General features: G+C 46.2%; 1 protein-coding gene across 2 annotated transcripts in view; it reads left to right on the forward strand.

Annotated features, from left to right (window-relative positions):
- The window catches only part of DOCK1 (dedicator of cytokinesis 1), a 397349-nt gene that overhangs the window by 114533 nt on the left and 263844 nt on the right, over window positions 1-18972 (forward strand). For both annotated transcript variants that reach the window (XR_005780006.1, XM_040438894.1), the window contains exons 16-21: window positions 1272-1344; window positions 4051-4154; window positions 11389-11572; window positions 12736-12833; window positions 13272-13361; window positions 15807-15907. Coding sequence is in view for 1 of the 2 variants with exons in the window: in XM_040438894.1 (XP_040294828.1) it covers window positions 1272-1344; window positions 4051-4154; window positions 11389-11572; window positions 12736-12833; window positions 13272-13361; window positions 15807-15907 (650 nt within the window). In the remaining variant the exon portion in view is untranslated. The remainder of the gene's footprint in view (window positions 1-1271; window positions 1345-4050; window positions 4155-11388; window positions 11573-12735; window positions 12834-13271; window positions 13362-15806; window positions 15908-18972) is intronic.

An 18972-nucleotide genomic window follows, 5' to 3' on the forward strand; every position in this document is an offset into this window, starting at 1 on the left:
TCTTGCAGCAGAAATCACTCTCTGCTCTGTTATTGACACCAAGCAAATTAATCACTTACATTTTAAATAAAAATTTTATGTTAAAGGGAACCTGTCACCTGGATTTTGTGTATAGAGCTGAGGACATGGGTTGCTAGATGGCCGCTAGCACATCTGCAATATCCAGTCCCCATAGCTCTGTGTGCTTTTATTGTGTAAAAAAAACCTATTTCATACATATGCAAATTAACCTGAGATGAGTCCTGTCCCTGACTCATCTAACGTACCGGACTCATCTCAGGTTAATTTGCATATGTTTTTTTTACACAATAAAAGCACACAGAGCTATGGGGACTGGGTATTGTGGATGTGCTAGCGGCCATCTAGTAACCCATGTCCTCAGGTCTATACACAAAATCCCGGTGACAGGTTCCCTTTTAGTGTTATACCTTCTTCAATAAACCGAGGAAAAACAAATATACAGAGGTTCGTTAAGCAAACTATGGCGTGCTGCGTCACTTACACTGCGTGCCTGTTCTAATACAGAGTGAATGTCATGTAGGCCACTCTTTTAATGGTTGCTACATCTGTAGGCGATACATTCCCATCCATTCACTATTCCTATAGATAAAAGTAAAGGGGATCATGAAGGGGCCTTTTATTTCTTTACAGCTGTTTTCTGAGATTTTCATACTGATCCTCTGGATAAGTCATCAGTATCTGATACCCGGGACACCGCCGATCAAATCAGCTGTTTAAAAAGGCAGCGACACTCCTTTGAGCACCGTGGCCTTCTCCTTGCATTCCCTAGGCAGAGTGATGATCTGTTCATGTGTCACGTGGCCTAGAAGCAGCTCTGGGCTGAGCGCAGTATCGAGCACATCCACCATAATGCAATGTATGGCGCTGTGCTTGGTAAGGGCGAGAAGACAGCAGCGCTCACAGGAGCACCAGGGGTCCCGAGTGTCAGACCCCCACCTATCAGATAATGATGACCTATACAGAGAAAAATCTGGGAAACCCCTTTTAAAGCAAAAACATTGTTTTATCCGTTTGTTGATAGATTTGTGTCTCTTTAGTTGTATGTCCTGGTTTGGAGCCTCAGTGCATATGATTTCTATCTGATTGCTGTACAAGGTCTCCTTTTGCGTATAGCTCCCTGTTCATAGATGTTGCTGAAAAAAAATCCCACTTCTGGTTAATCTTCCTTGAGGTTCAGCAACCAGAGGTGTCCTAACAGAAGTATTGATATTACTCCTCAGCCTTGGTTTCATCTTATCTATTTATTAAAGGTCGCCATCCCCATTGAAGATGTGAATCGGAGCCACTTGAGATTCACTTTCCGTCACCGATCTTCCCAGGAGTGTAAGTTGTACCTATGAGTTCTTATAGGTTTGTGACTTTTTGTAATGTATTATTCCTTTTATATCTTTTATTTTAATTACTGCATGTAGTGGATAGCATTATGGGTCACCTTATGGAATTACTGGTAAATTGCTTAAAGGCAGTCTGTAAGCAGTTTTGACTGTGCTAAAATGCAGACAGCACAAGATAGGCGCAGAGGAGAGCAGTGCAAACATACCTTTTGGGCCACTATTATTAAGAGGAGTTGTGTGAATACAAAGTTTTATTTTGCAGGATCCTGCTCCTGCAAGTGCCAGGAAGCAGAGCTTCACTGCATTGATTTCCTTCCCAGCCCCTCTCCTCTCCTCTGACTTAAGGCTTTAGCGGTCTCTTGGTCGGATGCTACAGTGGTCACAGCCGAGGTGAGGGGATGTGAAGCAGCTCGATCACATTGAAGACCCACCCCGGGCACTTGCAGGAGCAGAATCTGGCGGAATAAAACTTCATATTCACGGTACTCCTGATAATAAAAGGTATGTATATACTTCTCTCCCCAGTCCTTTCCTAGTGCTGTCAGCAGTCTAGTATGGTCAGAACTGCTCACAGAACAATTTTATAGGGAAAAGCAAGGGATTTCTTCAGTCTCCCTAAATAATATTTTTTAATTTTATCCATTATTTGCTATAGAACACATGCTGATGGTGCATATTGGTGCCTGTCACCGGCTCATATCACCTCTGCTCTTCACCAGGGGAGGGTTGCCTCTAGCAGTGCACTAGGAATAATTAGAAGTGTAGGTCGAAGAGGCAGAGGAATCCATTTTATGCAATTCGGAAATGAAACCTCCTTGTTGCTCATAGTTTCTAGAACCTGCCTAAAAGGGCGTGCCAACACTGCTGACTTTTTTTGTAATAAATATATGAAATGTAAAAAGAGATAGGGGAAATAAAAATGCAGGAGAGTGGGTTAGTTTGTTCAATACTATAAGGAGACACATAGGTCTGCACAGCAGCTGTAGATGCAAAACAAGAAGTTTTTTATTTATTTTTATGAGCACTATTTGCTTCTTCATTTATATCCATTGGAGCTATAATTTTTTTTCTTCAAAGGTTAGACATTGCCTTTAAACGAGTAGTGCCAAGATTAAAATATATCCCCTATTCTGTTCGGTTGCTATGGGCAACATATTTTAAAGGCTATGTACACTTTTGGAGGCAATTTTTATAACTGCCTTGTACTCATTTTGGGCTAAAAATCATTTATTAAATTGATCTTTATTACAAATATGGAGGCCTTTTATTTTTTTCTATAAAGAGCTGAGATGCTCTAATAGAGGGATAAGCATTTTCTCTCTGCTCCGTCAGCCAACTAATGTGATTGACTCCTTATCTCTTCTCTGACATACTAAACACTCATTATGGCTCAGCTCTTATTTTAAATGGGTTTTACCATCACATACAATGGGGGCATATCGCTAGGATATGCCCCCATTGTCTGATAGATGCGGGTCACACCTATGGGACCCGCACCTATAACGAGAACGGAGCTGGGAAATGAATGGATGGCGCACTGCACATGCGCAGCCGCCCTCCATTCATTTCAATGGGGCTGTTGAAAATAGCCGAGCGCTGGCTCGGCTATTCAGTCTGCCCCATAGAAATGAATGCAAGCAGGGGCCGCACGTGCGCGGTGCGCTCACATTGACTTGTTTGGGAGCAGCGCTTGGCGGTGGATGGACCCCGGAAAAAACCCGGTATCCTCCAGCCATAGCTCTCCCCGCTCCATTCTCCTTGTAGTTGCAGGTCCCAGAGGAGGGACCCGCACCTTTCAGACAATGGGGGGGGCATATCCTAGCGATATGCCCCCATTGTATGTGATGATGGGAATACGCCTTTAATGATAAGAATGTGGCTTATATAAGTGTTTCAGACCTCTAAGTAGTTTACAGATAAGGGTTATTAGATGTGCACAAAGTGAAAGTTAAAAACACAGCTAGATAAGCAGTTAAACCTTTGTGACAAAACAGCTCAATATTTTTTTACAAAGACCGATTGAAAAAATTATTTTTACCCCAAAATGAGGAAAATGCAATCATAAATAAAAATTGCCTCTGAAGGTGTACCTAGCCTTTAAACTATTTTCTACTTATGAAATAATTTTTTTAAAGGGAACCTGTCACCGGGATTGTGTATAAAGCTGAGGACATGGGTAGCTAGATGGCCGCAGGTTAATTTGCATATGTATCAAATCGTTTTTTTTTTACACAATAAAAGCACACAGAGCTTATGGGGACTGGATATTGCGGATGTGCTAGCGGCCATCTAGCAACCCATGTCCTCAGCTCTATACACAAAATCCCAGGTACAGGTTCCCTTTAAATCCGAATTCCCCAGTATTTCCTTTAGCTGCGTGAGTGTGCTGATAATCACTTTCAGGATTGTAAGATTCCCTGCAGATCGGTAAATTAGGGCTTTTTATGATCGTCACTAGTCTGCGCTTAGTTCCCAGACTGCCATAAACCGCTGCAAGAACTGTTCTAATGGTTTGGCAAGGAACCAGGGTCTGGTTGCTATTGGCAGCTGCTTCCCTTTTTCCTTTGTAGGTTACATTTTCCTGTTGTTTTTTTTCCTTCTGTATGGAGATTCAACAGGTCATATCTGGTCATCTTAAAGTTGTGCGTGGATCATCTTACGCTCATAATTGTACAATTCTCTCCTCCTTCCACAGCTAAAGATAAGTCCGAGAAGATTTTTGCAGTGGCATTCGTCAAGCTTATGAGATATGATGGAACAACACTAAGGGATGGGGAGCATGACCTCATAGTTTATAAGGTAATATAATGGGCTTTCTGATGGTCATTGGCGTTGCTGGTCATTAGCATTGGCTTTGATAACACAGAACCTCAGGTGGATATACAGACCTTTAATTAGTAGTGCCAATGTTGTGCCTGCAAATTTAGGCGGTATCTAACGTACCTGGGTCATTAGACATCTAAGCATATCTATTCTGCCATTCATAGAAGTAGCATAAAATATATATATAATGAATCCCCTTATGTGTCCTATGTTGGCTGGCAAGTGTCACTGGGCATTGCCTTTCCAAAAGAAAGTGTCCTGGCTGTTTGGCAGTAACCCCTCCCTTTTATCTTGATTGATGGCTCACCATTCCCCTGTCAATGGAAACGGAAGGATCTCGTAGGAACTTCTTGCTTGAAAGAACTTCTTAATGTGTAACCTTGGTATATATGTTTATTCGTGTAAAATGGCAACACGTTTTGGGGCTAGAGTAGCCCCTCAGGCAATATGCACTGAATTGATTGTGTATTGTCTGAAGGAGGGGCTAGTTCAACCCCAAAATGCATTGCCATTTTACATACATAACCTTGGTATAACCGCTTATTTATTTGGAAATTCTTTTAAGCAAGCTACGCCCCCAAGAAGTTTATTTTTACTTCTGTTTCCATTGATACTCTTTAACCGGGTTTGGTCCAGTGAGACAGCTAGGCAGCAGCTTCAAGCACTCCGATTTGGCACATCACACAGTTATTATTATGCCTTGTTTACCCCAGATGTTGCTCTATGTGCCTTTTTATGTCATCTGCCGCATGCGCAGTGAATTTCCCCGCTGAAGGCAGTGGCCTTAGCAATGTACAGTACTGTAAACTGAACTTTTATATGCACATAATTGTTGTTATTTCTCGTGAATTGCATTGGGGGACACCGCACCATGGTTATATGCCCCGCTGACACTAGGAAAGTGTTGGCTCTACCCTCTGCTCAGACACTAAACTAACCAGTTTTTAGTCTAGTGTCCGTAGGAGGCAGACATGACCTGCTCTGTTTTTTTGCAGGTCTTGCTGTTTTTTATTCTTTTTTTTAATTCCTTTTTATTTTATTCTTTTTTCTTCTCCTGCAGGTCTCGGCCTGCTGCAGGATGGGGCTCCATCGTGGATATCCACTTTAGGTGCACCCCCTGCGGGCGCTTACTCTCATTACCTCGACGGTCACCCAGTCCCCCATTACTGCATCCGCAGTGGCATGCCGGTAATCCCACATATGTGCGAGTTTGCCGAAGGAGTGACCCTGAAGACGTCGGACGGTGACTATTCTCCCTGCGTCCCTGTCCCATGGGTCTAGGATTAGTTCCCCTCTTTTCCCAGGGGGTGGGAATACCTCATATCGGGGGGCCCTGAGAGGTCCCCCTTTTTCCCCTTGTTTTCCCCCTGCTTCTAGCATGGCCTGTGGCTCCACAGGTTAAAGTGTTTGCCTGCAGTCTACAAGTTCCTGGTTTCTGACCCAGCACTGTTAACTTAACCTGGGAGGGAGGGAGGGAGGGGGGGGGGGGGGGGCAGCCAGTCTGGGGTCCAGGATTCCCCCACACTGGCCCTCTTGGTTAGTTGGGTCTCCAACCACTTATGCCTCTCCCTGGCCTTCCTTTACTTTGGTCCCCGTCTCTGCCTGGGACTGGGCCGCATCTTCCCTGCTCTGTCCTCGGGCCCCTGGTGCTCCGTGTCCCCCGGTTTTTCTCTCCCTGGGCGTCGCTTCTCCCCCTCACCTGTTCTTTCCCTTCCGGAGGGCCCGCGGTTCCGTCTGGCCGACGGCGCTCCTCTCCCGGCCGCTCCATTAATCGAGGCCCCGGTTTTTACCACGTCCTTCTCACCCCCTCCCCTCGCTTCCCGGGCTTTTTTCTTGGCCCCTCCCCACTTCTCTCGGGTCTCCTTCCTATCCTAGTTTAGTGTGGGCTTTTGCCTAGGGGCGGAGTTTGCTGGCTTCTGGCTAGTTCTTCCTCTGGGACCTCCATCTTGCCAGCACTCCTGATGGACACTCTACACTCTCCGGCACTCTCCTGCGACTGCTACAGCACCTGGGGTCCGTTAGGACAGCCTCTGGCTGTCTGTTTTTCCTTTTTTTCAAGCTCTCACTCAGCCCTCATGTCCCCCCCCCCCCCCCCCCCGCGCGTGTTATATGTGCGCCTGCTGTAATAAAAAGTTGCCTTGTGGTCAGCCGGAGTCTGTTTGTGCGCAGTGCCTTGCCCCCTGACCCTCTCAGGACGCCCTGACCACCCCTTCTGTGTCGGTTTCTCCTGAATGGGCTTCTTCCCTGTCCCAAGCCATAGGGAACCTGGCCTGACTCTCCCAATCCATGGTCGCTGGACCGCTTGCCTGCCGAAATTTAAGCTGCCTCTGCCCCTCCCAGGTACACCTCCGCGGACGGGGCATGCTCACATTCTGACACCAGGTCCCGCAAAAGACCTGGGGTTGTCACAACCATGTCCCGCTCCTCCTCTGCATCCTCAGGTCATTCCCAGGACAGGTCTGAGGCTGGCGATGAATCCTCCCCTGCCGCACCTTCCGCCGCCTCTGGGGGAAGACCCCTCCTCCTCAGCTCAGGAATCTGTATCATTCCGCCATTCCTGGCGCCCCGCTTTGGTTTCCCTTACCATGCGGATCTGGACGCACTCCTGGCCAAGGAGTGGCGTCACCCGGATAGGGGTCTTCAGCGTGCCAAGGGTTCGGACGTTCTCTTTCCCTTTTCCGAGGAGTCCATTACTATGTGGTCTGTCCCTCTTCAGGTAGATCCACAAGTGGCCCAACTTGCTAAGGCCACCACTCTTCCTTGTCTGATCCCTTGGACAAGAAAATAGACTACTTGTCCAAGTCTGTATTCGTTGCAGCAGGCTCCGCTATCCGCCCTGCCTTTGGCGCATTTTGGGTGGCTAAGGCCTGTATGGTCTGGGCCAAACAACTTGTTCGGTCCTTACCCACGAATTCTGCTCAGGGGAGCTCCATCTCCTTGCCTCTCATCTTCTCCAGGCCTTCAGGTACCTTTGTGATGCTTCCCTGGAACCGGGACGCTGCACGGTTTGGCTTCGGGCCTGGACTGCGGATGCTGCCTCCAAAAAGGCGCTCGTATCTCTCCCATTCCTGGGTGGTAGGCTTTCTTGGGAAACGTTTGGAGGAGTTTCTTTCTGAGGCCATGGGTGAGAAAAGTTCCCTCCTGCCCCAGAACCGTTCCTGCCGCCGCCGTCCTATGCCTTTCATCGTGGCCTCAGCGTTTTTGCTCCTTTCGGGACTTCTTCTCCCATCAGGACAAAAAGAATGCTCGTCCTTCCTTCAAGGCCAAGCCCTCCTGGCATGCCCGCCCTAAGCCTTCCAAACCCCAGTCTGCAAAGCTGTTATCTGCATGACTGGTTTCCCCCGCTCGAGTTGCCCCCTCGGGTGGGGGGCGTTTGCTCTCTTTTCAGGATCAATGGAGCTCAACCGTGGACGACGCCTTGGTTCTGGAGGTGGTTTCCTCCGGGTACAAAATAGAATTCTCCGCCCTTCTCACAGGTTGGTTCTGCCAGTCGTCGCCGCCCAGGTCCCCTGACTGGGCGGCCGCTTTTTTTCAGGCCATTCATTCCCTTCACGCGCACGGGGTTATTGTTCCTGTTCCGACCTCGGAACATTTTCAGGAGTTTTACTCAAACATCTTCACGGTTCCCAAGAAGGACTGTGCTCTTCGCCCCATTTTGGATCTCGAGGCGCTCAATCATTTAGTTCGAGTCTGCTACTTTCGTATGGAGTCCCTCAGGTCGGTGATTGCTTCCCTCGAGGTGGGCGAGTTTCTGACGTCCATCAACATCCAAGACTCCTATCTGTATGTCCCCATAGCTCAGTCTCATCACAGGTACCTTTTGCTTCGCGGTAGGTTCTCTGCATTTTCAGTTCGTGGCCTTGCCCTTTGGCCTGGCGTCTGCCCCGAGGGTCTTTACAAAGGTGTTGGCTCCTCTGGTCGCACTTCTCCGTGCCATGGTAGTTGCTGTAATACCCTACCTGGACGATCTTCTGGTGAAGGCTCCGTCTCGGGAGGACAACCTGTCCAGTCTCCACATCACCCTGTCCGTGCTGTTCCAGTTCGCCTGGCTGGTCAATCACACCAAGTCCTCCCTGGTTCTCAGTCAGAGGATGGAATTCCTAGGCATGGTTCTCGACACTCGCCTTGGCAGAGTATTCCTCCCTCAAGACAAGGTAGTGGCTCTCCAGTCAGGGGTGACTCGTCTTCGCGAGCCGTCCCATCTGCCCATCGGGGTGTGCATGCATATTCTGGGTCGGATGGTTGCCACCTTCGAGGCAATTCCTTATGCCCAATTCCACACCCGAGCCCTTCAGGTCTCAATTCTTGCCAGGTGGAACAAGTCCCCGTCAGGCCTCGATCGCCTGATCCGTCTGTCCCCTCAGATCCGCCGGGACTTGCACTGGTGGCTGAACCCGCTAACCTCTCCCTCGGCAGATCCTTCCTTCCCCTCTATTGGCAGGTGATCTCCACAGATGCCAGCCTGACAGGTTGGGGGCAGTCTTTGGGTCCCTCTCGGCGTAGGGTCAGTGGTCGATGCGGGAGAGCTCCCTACAGATCAATATCCTGGAACAGGACCATTTACCTAGCTCTGTCTTGTTGGACTCGCCTCCTCCGTGGTCATCCTGTCAGGATTCAGACTGACAACTCCACTGCGGTTGCTTATTTAAACCACCAGGGGGGGCACGAAAAGTGCGGCGGTCCTGAAGTAAGCCTCTCGCATTCTGCGGTGGACGGAGGAACACGTTCCCACTCTCTCTCCGCGGTCTACATCCCCGGAGTCGACAATTGAGCGCCTCGACCCGGGCGAGTGGTCCATCCAGAGGTGTTTCAACAACTGTCAGCGCTGGGGAATCCCAGACGTGGATCTTTTTGCCTCTCATCTGAACCACAAAATTCTGCTTTATGTCGTCAGGTCTTGGGATCCTCAGGCTCTGGCAGTAGATTCCTTGGTTCTCCCGTGGACCCAATTCAGTCTCCTATATCTCTTCCCTCCCCTTCAGCTTCTTCCTCGGGTACTCAAACGCCTCAAAATGGATCGGGTCCTGGCGATGTTGGTGGCTCCTGACTGACCCCGCAGGGTGTGGTACGCAGATCTTGTCTTCCTGCTCGCCGCCCCCCCGTGGCGGTTTCCTCTGCGTCCCGACTTCCTTTTGCAAGGTCCGCTATTGCACCCGAGTTTACCTTGGCTTCATTTAACGGCGTGGCTGTTGAAGCCGCGTGCCTAAGGTTCCGCGGTCTCTCAGTCAGTCATCCAGACTATGTTTCAGGCACGTAAACCCCAGTCGGACAAGATTTACAATCGTACCTGGAAGGCTTACTTTGCCTGGTGTGAATCTGGCGAGGTTAACCCTCTCCTTTTTTCCGTCCCTAGGATTCTTGCCTTTCTTCAGGCCGGCCTTGAGAAGGGTCTCCGTCTGGCCTCCCTCAAAGGTCAGGTCTTGGCCTTGTCTGTCCTTTTCCAAAGGTCCTTGGCTTCTCGTTCCCAGGTTAAGACTTTCCTTCAGGGGGTGGCGCATCACGTCCCTCCCTTCCGTTCCCCGGTGGAATCCTGTGATTTGAATTTGGTCCTAGATGCCCTTCAGTCCTCTGACTTTGAGCCCTTGAAGGAGGTCTCCCTTTCTTATGTCTCCTTTATAGTTGCGTTTTTAGTTGCGATCACTTCTATTCGCAGAGTCTCCGAGCTGGTGGCGCTCTCATGTTGGTCCCCCTTTTTGGTTTTTTACCAGGATAAGGTTGTCCTGCGCCCAGTTCCCTCCTTTCTTCCCAAGGTGGTTTCTTCCTTCCACATTAATGAGGAGATTGTTCTACCATCTTCTGTCCCAACCCCTCTCATCCCAGAGAGCAGTCTCTCCACTGTCTGGATGTGGTTTGGGCGCTTCGGCTGTATCTCCAGCTAACTGAGTCCTTCCGTCGATCTGACTCTATCTCTTTGTTATCCCTGAGGGCTCACGTAAGGGTTTACAAACCTCCAAAGATACCTTCTCCCATTGGATTAGGTTGGCTGTCAAGGAAGCCTATGTTGTGAAGGTTTCGTGAGCCCCCCTTCCCGTTGACCGCTCACTCCACTAGGGTGGTCGGATCATCATGGGCGGCCCTGCATTTAGCCTCTGCTTCCCATGTCTGCAAGGCAGCCATCTGGGCCTCAGTTCACACCTTCTCCAGATTTTACCATATTCATTCCTTGGCCTCTGCAGATGCCAGTTTTAATCGCAAGGTTCTGCAAGCGGCTGTGCGCTAGGTTCTTCGCATTGCTGTTTTTTCCACCCTCGGGGACTGCTTTGGGACGTCCTATGGTGCTGTATCCCCCAATTCCATTCACGAGAAAAATTGATTTTTGTACTTACCGTAAAATCCTTTTCTCGTTGGATGCATTGGGGGACACAGATCCCACCCTTGTTTTTTTTTTTTTTCTTTGTTCAGGTTTTCCAGATTTCTCGGGACCCTTTGATAATGGTCCTCTTTCTGGTTTAGGACATGTTGGCTTCACTGTTCGTCTGTTTTTTTGATACTCCTACTGCTTTCGGACCAACTGGTTAGTTTAGAGTCTGAGCATAAGGTATAGCCCATCTGGGTGGAGCCAACACTTTTTTTTTCTTTTCTAGCGTCAGCCTCCTAGTGGAAGCTGCGCATATACCCATGGTGCTGTGTCCCTCAATGCATCCAACGAGAAAAGGATTTTACGGTAAGTATAAAAATCAATTTATTTCTGTTCCCACCCTTCCCATATTGGTTTCAGTTATACGTCTGCTGAAATCACGATTGTATTATTATTACCTTAATAAAAGCTCTGTATCTGTAATAGATCACCTGTGTGGTTCATATTATAAAGTGGATTTGTGAGCTATACTGCCGTTAATCGCAGTATGTGTTTTGGGGAATAAATGGCGCCTAATTTTACCATTTAATTGGATACCAGTGATTGGTAGAACAAATTCATGAATCTCGAGTTGTGGATTAATATACTGCTGTAATTAAGCACTTTATTCATGGAATTGGAGGTAAGCCGGCCGCTAGTCGCTGTGATAAAGGAGTTGTTTGTGTTCAGAAGATCCCGTGTTCTGGTAAGTGTACCGCTTCATAAAGACCGCATTGTAATGAGAGGTGTCCCGCTGCTCCAGCATTGTGAGAGCAGCCCATTTGTTTAGACTTGACTCCGAAGACTAAGCAGCTCTTAAGTGTGGGTATTTATAATTCTGCAATTTTTTTTTTTTTTTTATTCTGTTAAAAGGCAGAAGCAAAGAAACTTGAAGATGCGGGGACTTACCTCAGCCTTCCTGCAACTAAGATTGAATTGGAAGAGAAAGGTCACTCGGCCAGCGGGAAGAGCATGCAGAATCTGGGGAACTGCACCATAAGCAAAGACTCTTTCCAAATCTCCACTCTCGTCTGCTCAACTAAGCTCACACAGAATGGTAAGATGGGGCAGGTTTTACATAGTTGTAAATAGGATTTTTAAAGGTGGTGGAATAATTGGGGACAATATGATGCTAATGTCTGTGAAGCGCTGTATAAGTCGGTATAATAAAAAATTATAATAATAGATAAATAAGGCATCTAAAAACCAGGTAACCACGTGTGTGTCCCACTGTGTCTTTGTTCCCGAACTCATGTGATTGCTGGGTGACAGGTCACATGACTAGACCCAGGACAGCGATGACCGTGTCAGTCGTCACTTGACAGGGTTGTTTTTATCCTTGTAATTGGGGTTGCCATGCATATCCAATATGGGGGGGGGGGGGGGGGATTTAAAGGTGTTGGCACATCTCACACATTGGTGGCCAATCCTGGTGATATGCCACCAATGTCAGATAGGTGCAGGTCCCACCTCTGACACCCTATCTCTAGAATGAGGCCCTAAAGTGAACAAGGGTGCACCGTTTTATTTTATCTAATTAAATAAAAATGTTGGACTCTGGGGGAAAAAATATGGTGTTTTCGTTTTTCACACAATAAAAACGAATATTGTCTAAAATTGCCTAAAACTGCTTTTTGATAAACAGACAATACCCAACAACAATGAAAGCTCTGCTTTTCACAAATAACACAAAAAATCCCTTTTATAAGCCAAAAAATTGCCAGTACCTACAAAATTGTACTTGTTATTTAGCATGGGTATTGCCAGTAATTTGTCTCTTGTTAAGCATAGAAAATGTTAGGGCTAATACATTTCCCACTTATACTTTTATATACGTTATATACGTTTTCCTCAGCAAAAGTGGGTATTTGCCGTGGTCATCAGCAAAAGATCAGTCCTCTTCCATTCCATTTTGAACTTAGACCTCCTTATGCAATGCTGATGATTGGGGGACGAGCAGGGGACACCACATGACCCTTCTATGTTTTTATTGCTGAGATTTTTTTTTTTTTAACAAATTAGACATTTTCATTGTGCCCCTTCCCACATCCCATGTCCCGATTCTTGCACCATCTTTGCACCTGACTGAAGAATCGTCCTGTGCATACTTCACAAGTGAGCCATCACAGTTGTTGGGGATATTTTTATTCTGGTTTCCACATTATTTTGGAATTCCCTTCAGGTTTCTGTTCTAATCTGATTCTCTTTGTTCTCTTTCAGTTGATTTGCTAGGGCTCTTGAAATGGCGTTCAAATACAAACCTACTGCAGCAGAATTTACGGCAGCTAATGAATGTCGACGGAGGAGAAGTTGTTAAGGTAGATTACCAATCATAATTGTATTTACATTGCATAATTACATTTACATAGAAGGAAGTAAATTTACTTTATTACTAGGTTTTACCTGGGGACCTGGTGGTTGAATGTATGGATACACTAAGGGCTTGTTCACACCTTCAGGCTTTGATGTGCATTGCAAAAAATCTGCATTAAATCTATAAACCTTCCACCTCCAATGCATGCAAATGCGGGGTGTTATCTCCATGGTCACATGCCCTGGAAGAAATTCTGGCATAGTTTTGTCTGTGCTGTGGAAAAAAAAAAGATAAGCCACGAGATCAGTGAGCCTATTCATTTTTCTTGCGGATTGCACACACAAAATCCCTGGATTAGCCCCATTGCATGGCAGATTTTCCATAGGTAAATCAGTGACGTGTAAACTCTCATGGACGTTGACCCAACATTTGTGTCTTTTAGTTCTTACAGGACACTTTGGATGCGCTGTTTAACATCATAATGGAAAACTCTGAGAGTGAGACGTTTGATATATTAGTCTTTGATGCCTTGGTAAGTTTATATCAAAAGAAACGTGACCATGAAGAACATAGTCCTATTGTGTTTGCTGATATTTTCTCAGCAGGAAAGCTTTTACCTTGATTTGTCTACTTCAGATTTTCAATCTTTTTTATTTTACACATCTAGTAAGTGAGACCTTGGTGTTAAAGGGGTTATCCCATGACTAATGTAAAAAATGAATTTCGGACATCATATAGCACATGACAATCTATTTCTAACAAAGCTAGTACCAGCCCTGTACCTCACATGGATCCAGAGATCTCCACATTCACTGCTCTGCTAGATTTATATCAGGAGGCGGTTGAAGGATGAAACTGACCATGTGCGGCCATCTCAGCCCAAAAATAAGGAAATAAACAAACAGCAGGTGGCGCTATACAGATACATTTTTTTGAATAACTCAGTGGCTATACAAATTTTTTTATTACATGCAATTACAAAAGTATTCAGATCCAGGTGCTGGTTTGAAAACTGTAGAATACTTTTTTTGGGACAACACCTGTAAAAAAAAATCTTTTACCTAGTTAAAACTTGAGTGCATATACATTGTAAAGTATCATTTGATTTGATGTGATTCAACTTTGTCATTACACATGTAAATACAGGGTAACGGAATGCAGTTTGCATCTAATCAGAAGTGCAAAGGGCAGCAGTGCAATAAAAACAATTTATATACAGATAGTCTAGAAAGTAGGAATAGTTATGTACAGATTATGTACAAATACAGTAAGTTAAGTATACAGGTGTCAGCAGTTCCTGCAAGACGTAGGCATTGATGCTATGGACTGGCCCGCCCGTTCCCCAGACCTAAATCCAATTGAGCACATCTGGGACATCATGTCTCGCTCTATCCACCAACGTCACGTTGCACCACAGACTGTCCAGGAGTTGGCAGATGCTTTAGTCCAGGTCTGGGAGGAGATCCCTCAGGAGACCGTCCGCCACCTCATCAGGAGCATGCACAGGCGTTGTAGGGAGGTCATACAGGCACGTGGAGGCCACACACACTACTGAGCCTCATTTTGACTTGTTTTAAGGACATTACATCAAAGTTGGATCAGCCTGTAGTGTGTTTTTCCACTTTAATTTTGAGTGTGACTCCAAATCCAGACCTCCATGGGTTGAAAAATTTGATTTCCATTTTTTTATTTTTGTGTGATTTTGTTGTGTTTCTTATCATGAGGTCTAGTTGTGAATAGGTATTGATATGATATTGATAATATTAGTAGATGAGTCTCAGAAAACCCTTTTAACTAGTGGTTTCCGACAAGAACGTTATCAGAATAAACCTTCCAAGAATTTTGTGTGGCAATTTCGCATGCCTAGCAAAGAAGAAACCATACATATGAGGCCACTCTCCATTGAAATGTGCCTCCAGTTATATAGAAAAACATTTAATTTTACAAGAGTTTGCACACTTATATTGCATACAAGATTCTGCTTCTAAATAGCAGGGCGGACGGGCGGCTCCTGTCTGTGCACCAGGGGACGGAGCGTCCTGCTTTGCCTCCTGTATCCAGTAGGGGAGCCAGCGCTGTAAAAGTGCATTACATCCTACAGTACTGGATCCTATACTGGGAGTCTAGAAGACCTAGACCAGTGATGGCTAACCTCCGGCACTCCAGCTGTGGTGAAAGTACAACCCATGCTCTATTCATTTCTATGGAGTTCTAAGGACAGCCAAGCAAGTGTGCATCTTGGGAAGTGTAGTTTTACCACGGCTGCCGGAGGTTAGCTATCACAGACCTAGACTGTCCTGCTGTTCCCTGGTTCATACATATGAGCGGACCAGTCCGTGCTGCCATTTGGAAGCCGAATCTGCTTCGCGGTCTAAAAGGCCATTAGTGTGCACACGCCTGCCCAATGATGTAAAGGTTAAATATGTGAATGGAAGATAATCAAACAGCTATGTATGTGTATAAACAGGGACGGCACACTGCCCCTTCTCAGGAGTTCAGCAATCGACCCAATTTTTCGGACTTTTTTGGCATATCCATTCAGTATAACTTGGGGTATGATAGGCATACCCTTTTAAGATCTGAACGTAAAAAATGAGATTTCGAAACCGCCAAACAATATAGGAAAGCCTACAGCTCACATAATAGAGAAGGTATTGAAGACACTGAAATAGTACTTTGGTTTGCAGAGAGAATGCGACTAGCTCAGGGCCAAAAAGTTTCTTCAACTTTACGAGCTGTCTGCAGAATAGAAGGCTCTCTGCAGAGGATCCGTCACTCTTTAATATGTAATGAGCATGTTGTCTGGTTTTGCTTCCCCTCGTAAGCTCCTTCTCGCTTTATGATTTTCTGATTCACTCAGGATGGACGCCCTGTGCTGTAGGCATATGCAGCGTGTGACGGAGCGCTCCCTGGATCAGGATGTGCCTCCTACAAGCTGCATTATTAATAAGAGAAACACTTTTTATATTTGTTGCAGGTATTCATTATTGGTCTGATTGCAGATCGGAAGTTTCAGCATTTCAACCCAGTCCTGGAAACTTACATAAAGAAGCACTTCAGTGCAACCCTGGCTTACACGTAGGTTTAATCATTACGCTTGAGGTTTGAAAACGCATCGCAAGTTTTTGACCTATTTATAATATGCAAATAAAAGCATAATTCACAGAAAATAAAGTTTGTTTTTTCTTTTTGCCTTTTCTTCTTATTCAGGGCCGGTGCTACATCTAAAATGTCACGTGAATAGGTTTAATGCCATACTGCCAGTCAATTTAGTGTAGGATATGGCAGCTTGGTATGCCTTCAGCTTTTATTTAAACTGTGGACTCAACACATGAGATACCTGTTGGCTAAATGTTTGTTCGGGCCACAGTTTTCCCTTCTAACCCCCCCCCCCCCCCCCAATTGTGTAATGAGTATAGCGTTAGTTCATATATTTTGTGATCATGAATTTTGTGTAGGCAGAGTGCTATTGCATTGTATTTGATACACGTGCATCTTTGGCTGGGCCAAGCATGCATGTGTTCTGAACGGGAAGAGAGCCACCGGCAGACACTTGGGCATGTTGAAACCCAGCCTCCCGATCCTGATCACCTCTGACACTGGGGAGAAAGTCAGGAGGCCCATCCATACACGTTAGAAGATCTTCTGACTCCACCAAATCAGCAACATACTTCTAATGTGTAGTGCCAGCTTTAGGCCCCTTTCACACGAGCGAGTTTTCCGCGCGGGTGCAATGCGTGAGGTGAACACCTAGCACCCGCACTGAATTCTGACCCATTAATTTCAATGGGTCTGTGCACATATTTTTTTTTTTTTCACGCATCAGTTAAAAAAAACGCAGCATGTTCTATATTATGCGTTTTTCACTCAGTCCTGGCCCAATAGAAGTGAATAGGGCTGCGTGAAAAACGCATTTCATCCACAAGCAAGTCCGGATGCAATGTGTTTTTCACTGATAGTTGCTAAGAGATGTTGTTTGTAAACCTTCAGGTTTTTTTTATCACGCGCGTGAAAAACGCATCAAAACGTATTGCATCCGCGCGGAAAAAAACTGAACGCAATTGCAAACAAAACTGACTGAACTTGCTTGCAAAGTGGTGCGAGTTTCACTGAACGCACCCTGAACGCATCCGGACCTAATCCGTCACGCTCGTGTGAAAGAGGCCTTAGGGTATATTTACATGTGGCAGATGTGGTGCAGAAATTTCTGTGACTGAATATCAGTTCCATTCATGTAAATGGGGTTGCTCCTGCAACACATGGATTTCAACAAGCCCCATTCAGATGAATGGGACATTCACAAACAGCTGTATGCACGATACAGTAAGATATTTTAACTTCAGCTTTTTTTGTGAAGTTGATTAAAGAGTTTGTCCGAGTATTTAAAGGGGTTGTCTCTCACTTCAGCAAATGGCATTTATCATGTAGAGAAAGTTAATACAAGGCACTTACTAATGTATTGTGATTCTCCATATTGCTTCCTCTGCTGGCTTCATTCATTTTTCCATTACATTATACACTGCTATAGGTTGGCACTCTTTTCTATATCATGAAAGCAAGACCACTGCTGCTGGATTGCAGGGTGGTCGTAACCTCTGGATTCAAGCAGTGTATAATGTGATGGTAAAATGAATAAAGCCAGCAAAGGAGGCAATTTGGACAATGACAATACATTAGTAAGTGCCTGGTATTAACTTTCTCTACATGCATGCCATTTGCTTTAATAAAAAATGAACGGTCCTCAGGATAGGTCATCAGTATCTGATTGGTGGGGGTCCAAGTCCTGGCACTCCCACCAATAAGCCGTTTGAAGAGACAGAGCGCCATGGTCTCATCCTAGATCACATTCATCAGTCACATGACCTAGGTACAGCTCAGTCCCAGTCAAGTGAATGGGGCTAAGCTGCAATAACCAAGTACAGCTGCTAATGTATGGCGACAGTCTGTGCCGGGCATGGATCCCAGCTGATCACATGCTGATTACCTAGGTCATCAGTAGGGATGAGTCAATCTACTTCCGATGGTACATCTGAAGTCGATTTGCAAAAAAATTATTTGTAAGGCTACATTCGCACGACTGTATGTGTCTTGCGGTCCGCCCAAAAAAACGTATGACATCTGTATGCAATCCGTTTTTTTTGTTTTTTTTTGGCGGATCCATTGTATCGATGCCTAAAACGGACAAAAACAGGACATGTTCTATTTTTTTTTGTGGGGCTACGGAACGGACATACTGATGCGGACAGCACACGGTGTGCTGTTCGCATTTTTTGCGGACCCGTTGAAATGAATGGGTCCGCATCCTATCTGCAAACAAAAATGGAACGGACACGAAAACAAACAACGTTCGTGTGCATGTAGCCTAACACTGTATGTAATTCCCGCTCCGTGCTCTTGAGTGCAGAGTGTTTGCAAAACTATACGGTATGTCAGTATGGGTTTAGCTGCAAATTAGGGTAAGGCCTCCTGCACACGTGTGCGCCCCGTGGCCGTGCTGCAGGCCGTAATGAACGAACACAGACCGTGGGGCAGCGGATCGCGGACCCATTCACTTTAATGGGGCCGCGCATTCCGCAAAAAGATATGACATGTTCTATCTTTCTCGCCCAATTCCTTGGGGGACACAGGAACCTTGGGTATAGCTCAGCTCCCTAGGAGGCGTGACACTAAGTGAAAGACTGTTAAGCCCCTCCTCCAGCAGCTATACCCTCAGCCTGGAGAGAGAGACTACCAGTTTTTTGCTTAGTGTCAAGGAGGCAAGACACTCTCTGCACTGCAGAGCTGTCTTTGCTAAAGATTTTATTTTTTATTTTTTCTCTTTTATATTATTTTCAATTTTTGCCTTTTTTCAACAGGGACAACAGAGTCGCAATAGACCTCTGTTTTCCCGGGGTTGAGCTGCGCCAGTGCCGGTTATCCGCACTGCTGCCTCCCCCACAGAAGAAAAGGAGGACCAGGGCAGCCCAGCTCCCCTGCATCCCGCCAGCACAAGGGTCGCCCGCCTGCAAGCCCCTCTCCAGCCTCCTGCCACTTCGGTGCCAGTGGATGAAGGGGCGTCCCTGCTGGATGGACAGAGGGTGAAAACGTCGAATGGTGAGATGGCTGTTCCAGCTGTTCCTACCCCCCCCCCTCCTCTCCCCCGT

The sequence above is a fragment of the Bufo bufo genome, chromosome 6, assembly GCF_905171765.1.
Source record: "Bufo bufo chromosome 6, aBufBuf1.1, whole genome shotgun sequence".
Lineage (NCBI taxonomy): Eukaryota > Metazoa > Chordata > Amphibia > Anura > Bufonidae > Bufo > Bufo bufo.